The 18,707-nt window shown below is 43.1% G+C and overlaps 1 protein-coding gene across 1 annotated transcript in view; it reads left to right on the top strand.

Moving 5' to 3' along the window:
- PPARG (peroxisome proliferator activated receptor gamma) overlaps positions 1-18,707 on the top strand; it is a gene marked incomplete at both ends in the record, with an annotated part of 71,426 nt that overhangs the window by 43,238 nt on the left and 9,481 nt on the right. The window contains one exon of the mRNA XM_082848097.1: positions 9,041-9,491. Within this exon, the coding sequence (XP_082704223.1) occupies positions 9,041-9,491 (451 nt within the window). The remainder of the gene's footprint in view (positions 1-9,040; positions 9,492-18,707) is intronic.

Raw genomic sequence — 18,707 nt, 5'->3', positions numbered from 1 at the left:
CTGGGAAGGGCCTGACCTAGGTCTGGAAAAGGTAGTTAATCCCATTATTGTATCATTCAGAACTACTCAAATTACCTCTTAGAAGTTCTCCCTGGGGTATAAAAATACATTTCAGATATTACATCACTTTTCTTTCCTTGCAGCACTGTCCTGATTATTCCTGGGAACTGGAAGCTCTGTCCTTTTGTTGTGTGTATGAATTTTATCTTCTTGGAGGCTCTGAGCAGCCAGGCCTACCCCAATGCATTCTCAAACATCTGCAGGCACATTGATGACCACTGTTTAGGAAACCCAGAGTGGGTTATAATGGTGATTGGGTCACGTTTTCCAAGAAGCAAAATTCTTCCCTGATAGGAAACTGAGAACGCAACTTGGAATTATATTAAAACAAAATATAACTGTGCCTGAATTCTGGTCCCAATTCTGCCATCAACTTGCACTGTGACCTGGGTCACATCTCTGTACAGCAGTTTTCACAGGTAGGGTCGACTCTGAGTATGATATCTGCAGCAGCTTCCTAGGGTAGTAAGAGCCACAGAACATTCAGAAGACACTGTCCCAGCCCCTGAAAGCCTTCTTATGCTGTCGTTTATTTTCAAATGAACCCCCGCAGGAAAGGTGTGCGATTACTGGACAGAAATGTGTAAATCTTTCCCCACTCAGTTATATTTTGGGAAAAATTTTATCACCCGTTAATGTATTTTGATGACTATCTCAAGATGGGTTCCCCCCCCCCCCTTTTAGCTAAACCGTAAGAGTAGAATCAGCTAATAGAAAAAGAAAACTTCTGTGGGATATTGCTGCGTTAAAAGCCAAATATCAAGAAGGGCAGTAGGTTTTCTGACAGTATTATACCTGTATCCAGCTGTTTATAATTTTTTTTAATTCTTGCGTATTTATTATGTTCAAGACCCATGACCACCTTACAGCTGCTATTATTATCCTCTTTTTAAAAATGAGGAAACTGAAGTCCAGAGAGGTTGACCACTTTGCCCTGAGGTCCCAGAGTTAGCATGTGGAAGGAGCGACACCGGAGCGCAGGCCCTGTGCCTCCCACTCGGCTGCGTTCTCCTCCCTGAAGCCAGTCCTGCCCATCGGCCAGCAGTGGCCAGGCTGACATAGACACTGGGGAAGTTTCACCTTGGGAAAGCATTCTGAGTTATGGTTTATTTTTCTGAATATTTAGAAAGACAGGAATTGTCCACCTTGTTCTGCTGTCCCAGTACATTCACAGTCAGGGGATTTTCCCTTTGCTGTTTCGTTCTTGAATTCTAGGGAGGAGGGCCGCTGTCTTCCATAGGGCAGGGCCACGGAGTATAGGTCATAGTAAAGCTGAGTCTACGTGTTCTTTAAATGAAAAGATCAGGGCACAGCAAAACAAAAGTAAATGACCTCTCCATAGTTTATCTGACTACGGAAAGTAAACCGTGTTCATTTAAAGGTAGAGAAACAAACGGAAGATCAGGGCGACACAGCCAAATAGGGTTAACAATTGAAGGCAGTTGCGCCAGCTCGCTGAGAGCCCATGTGGGACAGGGAACCTAACCGGAGACCCTGAGCTGGGAGAGGCGTGATGACCGGGGGACAGCCCAGAGCACAGCGTTTACTCCACAGTTTGCCTTGGGCCATTTAGTTTCCAGGAACTGCTTTCTCACCTTCTTTTAATCTCCCAGTCCAGACCTGCAGTCCACACTGGAAATCCTATTAATTTAATAGTACCTGAAACATAGGAGGAAAGCATTTAAAAAGCAAATTTCCTCAGCAGTCAAGATTTTAAATTTACACTCCCAGTGGCCAGCATACTGTTCTGCGTGTTACTCAGGGGCCACAGGCCGATCCACTGTAAATCACTTTAAAAGCTCACTCCAGTTGACTCCTTGGCTCTAAATCTTTGAGTTGCAGCTAAGGTAATTGTAGGCTTTTTATGGGGTAAATAGGTATTAAGCTTCTTTAAGGGAAAGGGCTGCAAAGTGCTTGATTATAGGCTCCTCAAGTTTGTCCTTTTTCCCTCTGTAGTAACTAGGACTGTGCTTTGTGTTACTCAGAACGTATCTGCTTAATTGAATTAAAAGCTGCTGCCCAGGGCTTCCCTGGTGGCGCAGTGGTTGGGAGTCCGCCTGCCGATGCAGGGGACACAGGTTCGTGCCCCGGTCCGGGAGGATCCCACGTGCCGCGGAGCGGCTGGGCCCGTGAGCCGTGGCCGCTGAGCCTGCGCGTCCGGAGCCTGTGCTCCGCAGCGGGAGAGGCCACGACAGTGAGAGGCCCGCGTACAGCAAAAAAAAAAAAAAAAAAAAGCTGATGCCTATGCCCTTGGAAATTCTGGACTTTCATCAGAGGGCCTCTAACCCAAGATTTTCCCACCAACCCGGGCACCATTAAAGATGGGATAGAGGCAAAATTGCTTCTTGTTAGGGTCTGGGAAGGAAAAAGAGACTGGGCCAAATCAGAATAGTCCATCCCCTGATTACACAAAACTGCAGTAGAATTGTTTGGCGCTCTCTTTTCTCCTTATCTTGCAAAATCAAATTAAGCACTAGTGGAAAGAAATAGTTCAGAGAGGAATATGCGAAAGGGAAAAAAAAATCAAAATGTGACTTCCAGTGAGACTAGAGATTTGTTCTTTATCTTACGTGGTCATGTTATTCATTTGATGTTGTCAAGTAAGACAGGGCTTACTTGACAGGGCTGTTATGTTATCACTTGCCCAGGACTTTTGAAAGATAAGATTTGCATTGATAGGAGAAGTTTTGCAGAAGTGTGGACCCTGGAGAAGGTGGGGCATGTGGAAGAGGGGCTGTGGCTGGTGTGATAGAGCCGTTTGCGTCTCACTATACACCCTGCTTGAACTGATGTCGTTAGGGTTGGTTCAGTCAAGCCTGGGGGAGGCTACTCAGCATAGTGGATGGATGACCAGTTACCCAGAACCTTTGGAAAAGGAAATGACTTTACTGAAGAGGCCATTCTTTAAATTTATCTTCCTGCTCCTTTTAACCATTGCCTAGGCCCAGCTCCAGCATTTGCCTCCAGGCCAACCAGGGCTTCTCCCTTCCCCACTAAACTCTCTTCTATCTCTTATTCGCTGGTGCCACCTTGCAGAACAGAACAGATAAATGAACAGATAGATTAAATGCCCCTTGTCCCCTCCTATCTTTTTAACTTAGATATCGTATCTTTGGGATATGATTGGCCCTACTTTCATTGTCTTGCCGCAAAGAATAATGCTTGGGAACTTTAGGCTTAGGGAAAGATGGGAAATGGACTCACTGGAGGTGGATCACCGGAGAAGAAATTTTAGGAGCACTCGGCCTTTTAGCCACCCTCAGATAGGAGTAGCACTGACTGTCCTCACAGTCTACTTCCCTTTCAATGGCTTGTTCCAGCCCAGCCCCTTCTTTGAGAGAACCTACTGAACTCTAAAAACCTCAGATATGCTAGAGCGAGGGTGCTTATCTCCTGAAGGCAACCTGAGAACTGAATGGACTTTGGAAGTTCCCAGTGTTTGACTACTCCCCTGATGCGATGATCACACTGGGTGTGTCAGTGTCACGTGATTCCATGTTTGTTGATGAAAATAAACAGAGAGTGGTTTTCAAAAACCATCTTCAGTGCCATGATTTGTCAAACAATAAATAGAAAAACCCTTGGTGTGTCTGCCAACTTTTCACTCCATATCTGAGCCATGGTGAGGCCGTCCTGGCTGCACTCTGTCTGCAAATAAGGAATAAAGCTTGTTATTTGTACTGTATTGGACTTTGGGTCCCAAAGCATCCTACTGCTTATGATGGATCTATGTGGAGTCACTGTTTTTATAATTACAGGAGCAAACTGATGCCATGATAAAAACAGTTCTTCTAAATAGTGTGTGAGATGTGAACCTTTCAAATAGTAAAACCAGTATTGAAATGTAAACTTTTGTGAAAACAGTTCTGTACCCATTTAAATTTTCCCATCCTAAAATTTACAAGGGCCCTCAAACTGTTGGAAAGATATCTGTCCTTTTAAATCCTACACTGAACAACTAAACAAAGTGTGGTCTCTTTCCCCCTTTCACTGTGGAAAAGCCTGAGTGAGCTGGAATTTGCTCCCCTGGGAAGAAAGATACCAAACAGACCCTCAGAGAAAAGAGCCTTAGGAACCACAGTATAAAGAGCAGGATGGCAGTGCTGATTGGTTTCAATGGTGACTGAAGAAGTTGGACTCCTGGAATCATTAGCTCATATGTTCATACTAAAAAAATAAATTTCTTTATTTCCAGTACTGTCGGGAATATAGCTAAAGGTATAACAGAGCTGAACCAATGGTATTCTTTCAGACAATAAATTAAAAAGATAATATTCTATATAGTTAAGAAGAAAAGCATTTTAATTTTTTTTTCATTTTTTAATGATTAGACTCAGTTGGCCACTGCCCTTGTTTGCCAGCTGAGTAACATTTTGGCCAGCAATAGACTTTTCTTTAAGAGCTGTGGCTATGTGCTGGTTCATTAGAGTGTGAATAATTCTTCGTATTGAGTTTTTATTTGTCTTAAATCTCTAAACCATGTAGGAAAACAAGATTACGTTTGAGAGACTTTCAAACTTAACTTCGATCACATACAGCACTTAATTGGCATCTCTAGGAAATAATAGTTCAAAGGACACTGCCTCCAAGATCCCGGCATATAAGAGTTTAAAAGCTCCACTTCCTCCCAGAATAGTCATTGTATTTTAAAAAGCAAAAGTGGGGAAGTCATGTAGAAAGCAACAGAAAGAGAAAAGAATTAGTCATGAGTGAGGAGATCTGGTTTGGTGTTTGCTATAAATAGCTGTTTGACTTTGGAAAGTCTCGAGTTCAGTTTATTCATACATAGTCAGAGAATGATGATGTAGGTTATTTCTGAAGACCCTTTAGTTCTCTAAACCGCATGGTTCTCAACAAGAGGGAAATAGGAATGACAGGGGAGAAACCAGAAAGAAGTTGAGGAAACCCAACCAATGCATTTTGGATTAACATTCACCCAGTGGAGCTAATCAAGGAGAGAACCATGTGTGTCTCAGAAGATGAAAAGTCAGTCAGAAGTATAAAAAGAAAGAAGAAAAGAAGATGAAGAAGATAGGCCCTAAGAATTCAATTTTCTTCCTTGAGCCTTTGCTCTAATTTGTCAGGAAAACTAAGACTACCAGGAGAGCCCCGAATTTCAATCTCCCAAATTGGAGAAATCACCAGAATAATCTGTGCTTTCTTAGTTGATTTTCTCATTTATCTCCTCTAGCTTGCCATTTTATTATTGAAAAGGAGCTGTAAACTTAGAGCATTCATGTGTAATCACTAAAACAACTTGTATATTAAAATGCTGCTGTTGTTGGACTAGTAAGAAACAATATTGTTCTATCTGTCCATTCAAAACAGTAAAGTTTTATTACTCTACTTTGTTTTCATTAGTAAGCCAGCTTCCCCCATGATCTTTGTGTTATACATAACAGGTGTGCTATAGATCTAGAACTAATTTTAGTTCTCTATAAAAACAGTACCCTTAATCCCATCCCGGTTTTGATAGTGGAGCCGTTTTTGAAAATCAAAACATATCAAAATAAATTACACTTGATGCATCTCTCCAAAGAAAACTAACTTCCTCTTACAGAAACCGTTTTGTTTCCCTGGAGAAACATTGTGTTCAAGTGCAATTTTCTTCATTCCATTCTGACCTTGTTCTGGTGTGTCCAAAATAGGAGAAGTACAAGCACTTATAACAGCCAAAGGCCGACTCACCATGAAGCTAATAAAGCTTCAGGGCCTCTCCCTTGTGCTGAGCCCCTTCCAAGGCTCAAGAAAGGGCCTGAGCTGTTTATTCTTATAATTTGTATTACTGAACCCAACAGTTGTTGTAAATGTCTTCAACTATCGTGTACATTTCAGGCCCCACAAAGCCTGGATCTATCCCTGATAACATCCTAGACATAATTAAGCATTCTTTCCTGTTAAGGAGAGATGCTTATCTAGCCATTTGATATAGTTTCTGAAGATAAATACATTGTTAGCCCCCAACTAAAAGTGTAACATCATTAAGACCACATTTGAAGAGGATATGGTTCCTCTTAAAATGGCAGATCATTCAGTGATAACAGTGCAAGCTAATAGAGAATGTAAGGCTTCCCTTTGCTTTGTAGAAAATACAGAAACATGGAAGTGAAGTACATTTTATGGGGAATATTTTACCAGAAGTGTAATGTTAAATTCATGATCCAAGATAAACTCCACTGGCTGAATTCCACCCGTGGTTTTAAGAGGTCAGCCCTCTGCAAACCAGGTGGGCCACTATCTTTTCGCTGTTTCAGGATAAGGAGGTCCCAGTGTGAAATGTGCAGGTGAAATGTTTGCAGTCTAAGAACTGGTGAATTGGTGGCGAAGAAAGGCAGATCTCTGGGCAGATTGTGTCCGATCACTCTTGCAGTTTGACAGATCCGCATGGGGGTTGAAAGAATCTATGCAGACTTCAGAAATGCAAGGAAAACAGCACAATCAGCTATGACGAGGAAAAACAAAGAAATCCACCTGGGATTCATTTGCATGTCAATACCCATAATTCTCTGCCAGTTCACGTTTTGAAAACGCTGAAGGGATCTTTTTTTTTTTAAAAAAAGAAAAGACTGGAATGGTTTGGCATGATGGTGGGGGCTGCTGATTCCTTTCTGTGTCCTTGAGTGTTTACCGCCAGGAAATCCTGACCAATGCCGATTGCCAAGGGGTTACCAAGTCACATTGTTGTTAAATGGAGAGAGAAAATTAGCAGGATTGTGCCCTATGTGCAACTCGCACAGAATTTCGAAAACAGGAACCCGGGGCTTTATATGAGGGGACAGGGGAAGTCAAGGGGAAGAGTCACAGGATGATTTATCAGGGCATAGTTCCAGATAAATTGCTTACATGGAGGTGGAAGAATTTGATGCATCCACTCTGTGCCAAGAAGCTGAGTGGTTGAGCTCATCCAAAAGTTGAAGTGGGCAGATCGAGGTACCGTCTTTTCATATGTGAAGAGGGGATGATGTTATATCCGTTGTTTTTGGTACTCTGTACAGGTGCAGGGGGACTCTTCAGGCACCGTCAGATTCTCATGGCAGTAAAGAAAGCCAGGCTCTTGTTAACGTAAATTATAATACGCTACAAAACTCCTGGAGGACAGAAACGACCTCTCCCTAGGTTCTGTTAACGTTTTTCTCATGATTAGAATGTGGCATTCTGGAGAAACTTAGCACGTGTTAACTGGTGTGACTGTTTATCCACTCCGTCCTTTTTTTCCTCTCCCGGTAATAATATCAATCTGAAGTGGGAACGGGGGGAGCGAAATTCCCAAAAACATAGTGAGCACTCTTCCCTCCTGGTTTCCTTGAAGACTTAGAGCCACCAGACGAGCTTACTCTTGGGTTACTCACATCTGTCCTACTTTGTGGTTTTGTATTTGCTAAACAATGCAATTGAAGTGAATTTGGGGGTTTAAAAAAGTAACAATTTCTGGAATAACTCCAGTGAATGGTGTGGAAATAATAGGCAAGTTTGGAAATCTACTCAACATCGAAAACCCCTTAGTATTACTGTTATTTGCTTCAGTGTAGAATAGACTTATTAGTTCGGTGAAGGGAATTCCCTGGCGGTCCAGTGGTCAGGACTCTGCGCTTTCACTGCCAGGGCCCGGGTTCAATCCCTGGTCAGGGAACTGAGATCCCGCAAGCCATGTGGTGCAGCCAAAAAAAAAAGTTCGGTGACGATCATAGACTCCTATAGAGATTAATAGTCAGATTCTCTGAACCAGTGGATCTTGAAGCTGGCTACTGCTGGCACTCACTGCATCTGCTTCCTCTTGCCAATGAGGAGAGAATTCTCAGCGTCTCTGCTCAGAAGAAGTTTCATTTTTAGTACATCAAAGACTGCATGTTCAGTGGACATGTAGTATGCATGCACACTCACACAGATACACACACACACGCATACATCACAGACACTACATCTGAGAAATGCAACTAGCATATCCTCAAGAGAAGAGTTGGAAACTTCCAATGCAATCCACTCCCCTCAGTTGAGAAATTTGAGGCCTTGGAAAGATAAATGACTTTTCTAAAGTCACGTAGTTAACCGCAGAACCAAAGCTGGAACCCAGATCCCCTCAACTCTTATTAGGGGTAACTCCTTATGGAGCTCAGTAGATCCACTGTATATATGAAGTGTAGCCGCTTCTCATTCAGAGTAGCCTTGAGAATTTCACGCAGACCACAAACCTTTGGTTAATTCTCTAGGAGGAAATGACAGAGAAAGATCATCTATGACTAACACAACGTGCTTTTGAGAGCAGCCTACTGCAAACCTGAGTCACTGATAAACGTGTTTTATTGATTCTTGACCCTTAAGGACACATACTTTGAAAAATAAGTTTTTTAATTTGACACTTTTGCAGCTTTTACCCACAGGCCTTACACAGCTGCTCTTTCTGAAACAGATTGCTTCCAGAGCATTAAAAAAAAAGAAACAGACGTTTTCTTGGCTCGGTATTTTTAATCTGCTTTCAGACTGATTTTCTTTTATAGTTAAGTGTAGTTTACATGCACACTGTGTTTCTTTCAAGATCTGAGTAGATTTAATGTGTAACTGCAAGATTACTTTATGTCCAGGTGGGTCTGTTCAACCCTGAGTTGCTGAAATAATTTTTTTATTGAAAGAAGTTTAAAAACATACACCTTTGAAAGCCAAAATAAACAGTAGATTTCGTATCATTTGAAAAATCAACAACAAAGACCCTCCAAACGACAGAAATTGGAGCTATTAGCCAGTCCCAGGTAAGGTGTTGCAGTATAAGTGGAAGGAAAGGGAGGCCAATATTAGTGAAATATGTTTGGTCCCAGAAGACAATTGGGAGGATTAATCAAGACACGAGTATTTGCTCATTGTTAATTAAGTGTTTTAGACTTTAAAGATTTTAGTTAGCAAAGCGAGTGTACATAGAGAACCTGGGGTGGTGTTGACTGAATTAGAAATCTCCAACTCGGCCATTTTCTCCCTTTTTTCTTTGCAGCCATTTGTTATCTATGACATGAATTCCCTAATGATGGGAGAAGATAAAATCAAGTTCAAGCACATCACCCCCTTGCAGGAGCCAAGCAAAGAAGTGGCCATCCGCATCTTTCAGGGGTGTCAGTTCCGTTCCGTGGAGGCTGTGCAGGAGATCACAGAGTATGCCAAGAGTATTCCTGGGTTTGTAAATCTTGACTTGAATGACCAAGTAACTCTCCTAAAATACGGCGTCCATGAGATCATTTACACGATGCTGGCCTCCTTGATGAATAAAGATGGGGTTCTCATATCCGAGGGCCAAGGATTCATGACGAGGGAGTTTTTAAAGAGCCTGCGAAAGCCCTTTGGTGACTTTATGGAGCCCAAGTTCGAGTTTGCTGTGAAGTTCAATGCACTGGAATTAGATGACAGCGACTTGGCAATATTTATAGCTGTCATTATTCTCAGTGGAGGTAAGCTGCTTCTTTGGATCTTCCGTGAAAGAGGGTGGCGTGGTGGTGGGATGGCTGAAAGAATTTGGACTTTCCTTAGTGTTAGGCTATGTGCCTTTTCTCTCTGTACTTACCACACTTTTCATATGGAAAATGCCAGTGGTATAATGCCACGGGAGTGTAACTACCTATGTGACGTACCGAGAAAGAATATTGTTGACTTCCTGTTTGAAGGCTGTGGGTAAGTCAGGTACTTTTCTTTTATTCTTCAAAATATTTTTTCTGGTCAGATCCAAACATGGAAGACAAGTGCCCTTGTCTGCTTTTTCTTTTCTCTTTATTTTCTTTTTCCTTGTCTTTTTCCTTTCCTTTCCAGAAGGCCAATCTCTTCTTCATTTAAGTAATGACATATATAACTTTGTAAGACAATGCTCACCTGACATAGAGAAAGCACCACTGTGTTTGTGATCAAATTATGGTCTGGCCCCAGCATCAGTGAGGTGTTACTCTGAATTGCTTTCCCGGATCAGGAGTCAAGGAACACACATTTACTGAGCCCTGTCTCCTCTCCCGTGTAGAGTCCTCTGCTGGCTCCCCTTGAAGTACCTTTGTGAGGTGGTTGGCTGGGATTAAGAATGCAGTCTGAACCAAAGAACACCCAGTGGAGAAATAAACTGAGTTGTTTAGCCAGTCATTGTACTTTTGGCCTTGCTAGGACATGATCTAACTAACCAACTCCGACAGCCAGGTTTTATACTAAATCCTACTTTCATTGGCCTTCCACGTTTCCCACTTGAGTAGAAGAAAGTTTTAGTGTCATCTCTTTAATATAAAGATTGTTTTCAAGTGACCAGTTTTCATTACTGAAATGGACTTCAGGCGAGCTTTTTGTGTGTACCCTACAGAATATCCTCTGTGCGTGAAAACTGACGTGTAGGGGACAGTGGTCCTACAGATGTAAGCTGTGTGTAACTAGACAGCATGTTACAAAGAGCAGTCCTTTGTTGTCCAATGACTCCAGCGCAGAATGCTTCTGAAGTCAGGTGCATGGTGTATCAGTAATGATAATAGTAGCAAACACTTATTAAGTACTTACTGTGTGCAGGAAGTGTTCTAGCCACTTCACACACATTCATTTAATTCTCACGACCCCAGTAAGGTAAGTACCGTTTTGCAAACAAGGAAACTAAAGCACTGAAAGGTTCAGTCACTTGCCCAGGATTACCCAGGCAGCAAAGATGGAGCCAGGATGATGAACCGAGGCAGTCTGGCTCCAGAGTCTACACTGATACTGCCCTTTACATGACTAGGGTGCATATAGATAACAACACAGCGCAAGTTAACTCTGAAGCAGCACCCCTTTTTTGTGTTATGTTCAATGTAACAAAAATACACTATCCAACATGTTTTGATATCTTGACGGAATCTACTTCTTAAACAAATTGACCCTTGATCATCTGGGATCTGTGATTAATTCAGCGAAGAAGAATGAGATTCCAGTTTATCGGAGGTCCACTGGGAGAAAAAGATTCAATTTTGGAAAAAACCAGATTAGAAAACAAGTTGGTATTGTTTAACTAGCTAATATTTTAAGGCACATTTTATTTTTATTGAAAGTTGGAAATATAATTATTAACATGTGATATATTTCTAAGATTTTTCCTAATCATACTATACATACCATATTTATATTCCATTTTTCACTTAACCATTTTCTCATGCCACTATTACTCTTTATTAATATTTTTATTAATTTTAAAAATAAAAGTAGTATGTGGTCATTTTATAATTCAAAGAGTACAGAAAGGTGTAAGTGAAAAGTAAAGCTCTCTATCCTCAGAATAAAATAGGATTAACAGAGTCCTATTTCCCCTTACCAAAAAGTTTCTATGTATGTGCTAGCATATATATATATATATATATATATATATATATATATATATATATATATGCTACCATTTAAAAAAATTTTTTAATTGAAGCATAGTTGATTTACAGTGTTGTGTTAATGTCTGCTGTCAAAGTGATCCAGTTATACAGATACACATTCCTTTTTTGTATTCTTTTCCATCATGGTTTATCACAGGATATTGAACATGATTCCCTGTGCTATACAGTAGGAACTTATTGTTTATCCATTCTATATATAATCGCTTACATCTGCTAATCCCAACCTCCCACTCCGCCCCTCCCCCACCTCTGCTCCCTCTTGGCAACCACAAGTGTGTTCTCTATGTCCGTGAGTCTGTTTCTATTTCATAGATAGGTTCATTTGTGTCATATTTTAGATTCCACATATAAGTGATATTATATGGTATTTGTCTTTCTCTTTCTGACTTAGCTCACTTAGCATGGTAATCTCTAGTTGGATCCATGTTGCTGCAAATGGCATTATTTCATTCTTTTTTATGGCTGAGTGGTATTCTGTTGTGTGTGTATGTGTGTGTGTGTGTGTGCGCGTGTGTGTATACACACACGCACACACACACACACACACATACACACACCTCATCTTCTTTATCCATTCATCTGTTGATGGACACTTAGATTGTTCCCATGTCTTGGCTATTGTGAATAGTGCTGTTATGAACATAAGGGTGCATGTATCTTTTTGAATTATAGTTTTGTCCGGATATACGCCCAGTAGTGGGATTACTGGATCATATGGCAACTCTATTTTTAATTTTTTGAGGAACCTCCATACTGTTCTCCGTAGTTGCTGCACCAATTTACATTCCCACCAACAGTGTAGGAGGGTTCCCTTTTCTCCACGTCCCCTCCAGCATTTGTTTTTTGTGGACTTTTTAATGATGGCCATTCTGACTGGTGTGAGGTGATACCTCATTGTAGTTTTGATTTGCATTTCTGTAATATATGCTTCCATTTTTAATGACTATAACGTATTTCATTTTGTAAAAGACCATTACATACTAAATTATCTTCCTATTTATGTTTGGGTTGCTTATAATTTGTTATAAGAACCTATAGAGAAGAATATAAAAAAGTTTGGAAAATGTGTTCTAAATTCCACTGGAGTAATTCTTCTTATGTGTAAATTTCTGTTCACATTTCAGATTATTTTCTCATTCTAAATTACCAGAAGTAGAATTGCTGGGTAGATGGCTATGAACATTTTTAAGTCTTTTGTTTCATTATTGCCAGATGGTTTTTCCATACAGTTTGTACCAGTTTATATTCCTACCACAGATAATAAGGGAGGCATTTGAAATACGCCATTCAAAGATACTTAGTTTCTATCTAGGAAAGTTCTAGACAAGAAATAATCATGATAAATCAGGGCTTTTTGAACCTGAGCAATGTTGTTTTATGGGCACATAAGACAACAGTATGATTTCATCTAGAAAAATGCCATATACTGCCCATAACACACAAGCTAGATTATTTGAAAATCAGTGATTCAGTTAGGCCTTTAAAATTTTTCTAAATTGGTCAAAAATAGCTCTGAGAATAACTTATTCAATTTAATAGATACTGCAGACTTTGGCTTTCAATTATGAAAATTAAAAACGGTATCCTTTAAATGTCAATGCTGTATAAACAAGTTGCTTTTAGCATTTCCCAGACTGTCTTCACAGCAGCCAATATCCAGATTTCATTAGATCCTCACAGCAGTGAAAGAAATCTGAAGGTAGCTGGCATTCATACGTTCTTAAAATCTTCTATCTGTGGTTATAATGAGAAGAAAACCCTGTGAATCATTTGAGACTTCCTTTAAAAGAAAAACAGAATTTACCATTGACTAGTTCCCATATCACAAAAGGCACATCCTTCCCTGATCAAAGTTTGCTTTTGTAGATGAAGCCAACCTATGGGCACTAGATAAGAATGAATAAACTGGACCCTGTGTTTGTTCAACACCAAGGAATTTGATTCCCTTCTTTACCCAGAGAAGCTGGTTGGGTAGAGGCCAGAGAAAGAACTACTCCAGTCATTCCCAATCCAAAGACTGAGTTCCAAGGGGGATCAGTGTCCCAGTCATCTATAGATGGTGAAACCAACATCCCAGATTGTGGTTTACTGGAGTACAACATATAATTTGTTGTACAACATGTAATTTCTCAATTCCCGTCCTGGGTTTTCCAGAAAGGGAAAACATTCGTGCAAGCAAGAAGGTTTGATCCCGTAAACAAATTTCTGATCCTGCTTATTCTTCACAAGAGGGATTATTTTCTCCTCTGCAGTTTATTCTGAAGCCTACAGATAGCTTTAGTGACTTGAGAGAGAAGCACTTTGGGCAGGGATCCCAGTGACCTTCTTCTAAGCTGGCCTTAGAATCACAGAAGAGTTTCATTCTGGTCGAGGCTATGAACCTAGACTGAAGGGAAAATGGGGAGATGGGCATTATGTAAGAGTGGGGTGGTGAGGGATTGGGGAGATCAAGGGCGGGGGATCCCCAGAGGACCCAAAGGGGATTTTTGGATGAAAGTACCTGATTTGACCCAACTAAGTATTTGCTGAGAAAACTGGAGTTGCAGTAGTAAAGATCACTGTCACTCAGCTTCAGTCCTAGAAACTGCTGATGCTGTTAGATTTGGTCCTTAGATTGGCCTGGTGTTCAGCATTTCTACTGTGTATTCAGGTCGCAAACCACTTGCTGAGGAAGATGACCTAGTTCTTCTCAAGGTTTTCTCCTCTCTCCCTCTTTCTCCTCCGAGCTTCAGGCAAGAAGAATGAGACTAAAAAGAACAATATTCCAGAACCAAAGGACAGCACTTCGTCCCTTTCATTGTCTCATTAGATCCTGACAGCTCTCCTGTATTTTCATTCTTATTCCATAGAAAGAGAAGAGAGAGCCGTAGACTTAGGTGAGCTGAGAACTGGTGAGCAGCAGTGCTAGGAGGGAAACCCAGGTGTCCTCACTGTCACCTCCCAGTGTCTCTTCTGCCACCTGGCTGGCAGATGTGGTCGACTCCCTCACGGTGTCGGTGGCCCCAGCCTGTGGTCCCGTCCCTGCTCTCCTGAAGGCCTGGCCCGGAGTCCAGAAGCACAGCTTCCTTGGGAGTGGTGATAAGGGAAGAACTTCCCTTGCCCGCTCTGGTCTCGCTGGCTGGATGGGTGGCGTCGAGAGTAATCACACTGCCTCCAGCAAGGGCATGCTTGCAGCTGACGCCACAGCCTCGCGCCAGCCCCACCAGCAAACTCCTCAAACCCCCCAGCAGCCAAGGCCAAGTAGAAAGCTCGGTAAAGCTGACAAGCCCCAGGACACTCCACTGGACACTTTGCCCCCTTGGGCGTTGGCTGTTTGCTGGAGAAAAGCTTAGGAGGGTTCCAGCTGGAACTCGGCAACAGGAAAAACAGGAAAAAGCTCTTTCTGTTAATTCAAAACAGTTTGGAATCCATTACAGTTCTTCCCAAACTTCCAAGATATGGGGAGGAAATTCACTGGATTTTACAATATATTTCTTGAGGCCGATTGTCATCGCCATCCTAATGACAGAGAAGCTGTAAATATTGGTGCAGCAGTCACAGATGGCAAGTCATCCAGCCTCCTCATTTACCCTCTTGGGTCTGGCTCGGTTATACAAACCTCCTATACAGCAGTTCCTCCTGTTTCCAGCCGTCCCATTCTTTCTCTGTGAAGCGATTTTGGACAGCTGCTCTTGGAGCGATCCTGTGCGTTTCTGCTGTTGAGTGGGCAGGGAGCATAGGGTACAGGAAGGGGGAACTGTTCACACATGTACATCTACAGATCAAGGAAGAGGGGATATTCTGTGGCGGTTGGAAAACTCCTAGACCTCTCAGGTCAATACCATGGAGCTCTGTTTCTTACCCTTGGTCCTGACTTATATGTGTATCAATATATACTTTTTAATTTGTTGGAATTAGAATAGAATCAAAGTACAGCACCTGGCCCAGAATAAGTACTAATACATCCTTGTTGAATGAATAGTAATCAAATATTAATAATAATAACACTGCCATTTATTGAATACTTCATTGTGAACCAGAATAGATGCTAAGCACTTTACCTGCATTCTGAATCTTTGTTTAATTTTTCCTGCAATTCTAGAAAGTCTCTCATTATCCCCATTTTATAGATGGAGAAAACAGAAGTTTAGAGAGATTAAGCAATTTTCCCAAGGTCCCAGAGCTACTAATCGGTGAGGCCAAGGTCTGATCCAATCTGACCTTAAAACGGATGCCCTTAACTGCCACTGCCTCTTGTGTATTGAGATGTGGAAGCATCCCAGTTACTTACCTTGGACTTGGGGTTCTTTGGCAATTATCAAAAACCACCCATTTCCATATTGCCCCCAAGTATTTTAATCAAGAATTTCCCGTTATAGTCCAGATATTACTACTTCCTGCTATCCAAAGCCCTTCTCAAGACACCATTTGTACCTGACTGCCTAACAAAGTTACACCCCAGGTTTGAGAACTGTTCTGGGACGGAACAGAGCCCAGGGTTAATGCCGAGACTGGTGCTGGTTCTTCCATTTGTTCCAGTAGCACAGCCCCCGTTCGCAGAGCTCCCTGCAGAAGCTGACCGTAAGCTTTAAGTACCTAAGTAAATATGTCCGAGCTTAACCAGATACCATCTTATAGCAGGTTCCGATGGAGAGAAGTGGTTGCAGGAGAATTTGTGAGAGAAATTTAAAATTGTTAACCATACCTTCCAGTACCTTAATTTCTTCCTGCCGTTCGGAGACAATCCCAACGTCACTCCTCCCGTTCGTGTACAGGGGCCCCCTCTCCCTCCAGCTCAGAGAGCACTAAGGATCCGCAGGACAGAGGTGGGGGGGGGGGGGGCTCTGGGCTTGTGGGTGTCCGGCTCCCCCGCCTCCCTAAGTGCCCTCCAAAATCGTGAGGATAGTGACAGCTCGTGTGTAATCCTTCCATTTTAATGCGGAACTGTTTCTACCAGTTAGAAGGGACAGCCGAGCTCTCCTCTGGAACAAAAGATAGAGGGCACGTGCCTGAGTGGGCCTGTGCTGTTCTGGAGGAAACTCCAGCTCAGGGGCCCTCTGATTCTCCACAGCCCAGGGGCCCCCATGTCTTCTTTGTCTGTTGGCATCATCCTTACTAGTTAACTGGGGGGAGACAGAACCAAAAATATTTGAAAACTGAGGCATTAATAATACTATGAAGAACAAGAGGCCGACTTTCTTCCATTCTCCTGTGGCAGTTAAATATTCAGCTACTTTATCCGTACAGTGTTTTTGGACAAGACGTAGGCTGGGGTCTGAGTGGTAGAAGTTGTTTTCCTGACGGTTCTCGTGATATTGAGAATAAACACAGACATCTGATTTCTCACGTGACTGAGCGTTGAGCGGGGCAGTTGAAGAGTGTTGATTACATGGTTCATATCTTCCATCTGGCCCATGATTGTGTCAGAGAGTACTTGCCTTCATTTATTAATTGAAAACTATTGAATGGGCACCTGCTCTGTGTCTGCATGGTGTATGGCACTGCTCCTTTCGCCTGCTGTCCTGGTCTCCCCACTATGCTGCCATGACCAGTGGGCAAATCCTGTCAGGTGGCCAGGATGGCTTTGAGTAATGACTCAGTGTGGGTTATCTAGAAATGCCCCATTCGTTCACTCTTCTCATAACCTCACACACTTGGTTTAGACAGAGGGAGGTATATTTGTACGTTCTCAGCTGGCACCCAAATTCTCAAAACCAGAGAATTGGGGGTGGGGGTGGGTAGGGAGAAGAGAAACACACTAGAATCATCTGAGAAACTTGAACTACACACACTCGCGTGCACGCGCGCACACACACACAGAGGCTCTTGTCATTTGTGGGACATTGAAGCATCTTTATCTGTGACTGCTTCAGAGATAAAATCCCCTCCTAACCCCAGGCCTGGTAGGCTGGGATCATTCGCTGTACTTGACCTCAGAGACAGACATGGGCTTGAAAGCCAAACTGCTGAGTCATTCCTGTCCCCACACCAGCATCTTGGAAGAGGCTCCGCCAGCCAGTCAGCGGGCCGCTTTGGGGAGCACTTTATCATTTTGGGCTCTCACAATGTGTGTTTAAACTCTGGGTGACCCCAGGCAGACTTCCAGACTGGCACGGCACTCAGACAGATCCTCCGCAAGTGAGGAAGAGTGAAACCGGCCCCGGTTCCAGAGGCCGGCGCAGGTGTTGAGGCGCCCCGCGCTCCGGGTAGAGCGCCTTCCCCCAGGGTCCCGCCGCGTCACCCACCGGCGCACCGGGAGAGGCAGGCTGGGGCGGTGGGGGCCTGTGGGCTCCCCAAACCCCGCACCCCACCACTTACTGGATGTGTTATTTACCTACCTGTGCCTGAATTCCTTATCAGTTCCCTAAGTAAATGAAAGAACATTCTGTGAAGCCTCTGGCACGATGCCTGGGCCGTGGTAAGCACACGATAACTGCTCATTTTCCCTCTTCCCTGTACTGTATAATTTGAAGTAGCTGCACACAGTCCTGCCAGAGGATTGCTTGAAATCTCACCAATAGCATTCTTAAACTCCCTTAGTACCGTGTAAACACTCCTAAGGAGATAGCAGCTAATCCCTGTATCAGCTATCACTTTAAGGGGATTAGCTGTGGACTAAGGACAAAACCCCAAGGGACAGAGATGCTGGAGGGAGGGAAGGGAGGGGAGAGCTCTGGGCCTTGCTGCCCCTGAAGGAGGTACCAACGAGCAGGAGTGTGGTGGGGAATTCTGTAAAGTTTGGGGGACATTATGTGTTAAGAGGTCATATTTAGAGGTTGGAGATCACGCCTATGTTTTGAGGTCACAGGTTCTTCTCCAAGACGTTGGAAAGGAAGACGTGGGGGGAGGGGAGAGGTGCAGAGAACAAATCCTTGGCCACTTTCTATTTTGTTGACTCCCTTTGGTGTGCCGTTGGCATTTCTAGAGGTTAAGGAAGCAAGGGAGAGTCATTGGATTCGGAGCCTGCGTGTGTCGGGCCTGACGGGGAAGAAGAAATCACTCTCCATCTTTCCGCTGGAGCCTGGTTCCTCTACCTCCCGGTCTTGATCAGAGCTGGTGTGGGACGTAGAAGGGGCAGAAATTTATCTGCATCCCTCAGCTTGAGGGGAGCCTGCTGCTCCCCTGGTCTGGGCACAGAGAAGGGGAGCAAACCATGGGGCTGAGCTTCACCTGAGTGACCACAGATGACCAGAACGAGGGGACCCAAACCCCTGGTGAAAGGAGGCGGGAAAGATGGGACTTCCCAAGGGCAGGACGGAAGCCTCTGGTCCCCTTTCCATTCTGAAAGAGCTGGAAATAAAACAGGCC

Source organism: Leucopleurus acutus, assembly GCF_964270905.1.
Source record: "Leucopleurus acutus genome assembly, chromosome: 10".
Taxonomy (NCBI): domain Eukaryota; kingdom Metazoa; phylum Chordata; class Mammalia; order Artiodactyla; family Delphinidae; genus Leucopleurus; species Leucopleurus acutus.
This window is presented reverse-complemented; position numbering and strand designations above follow the sequence as displayed.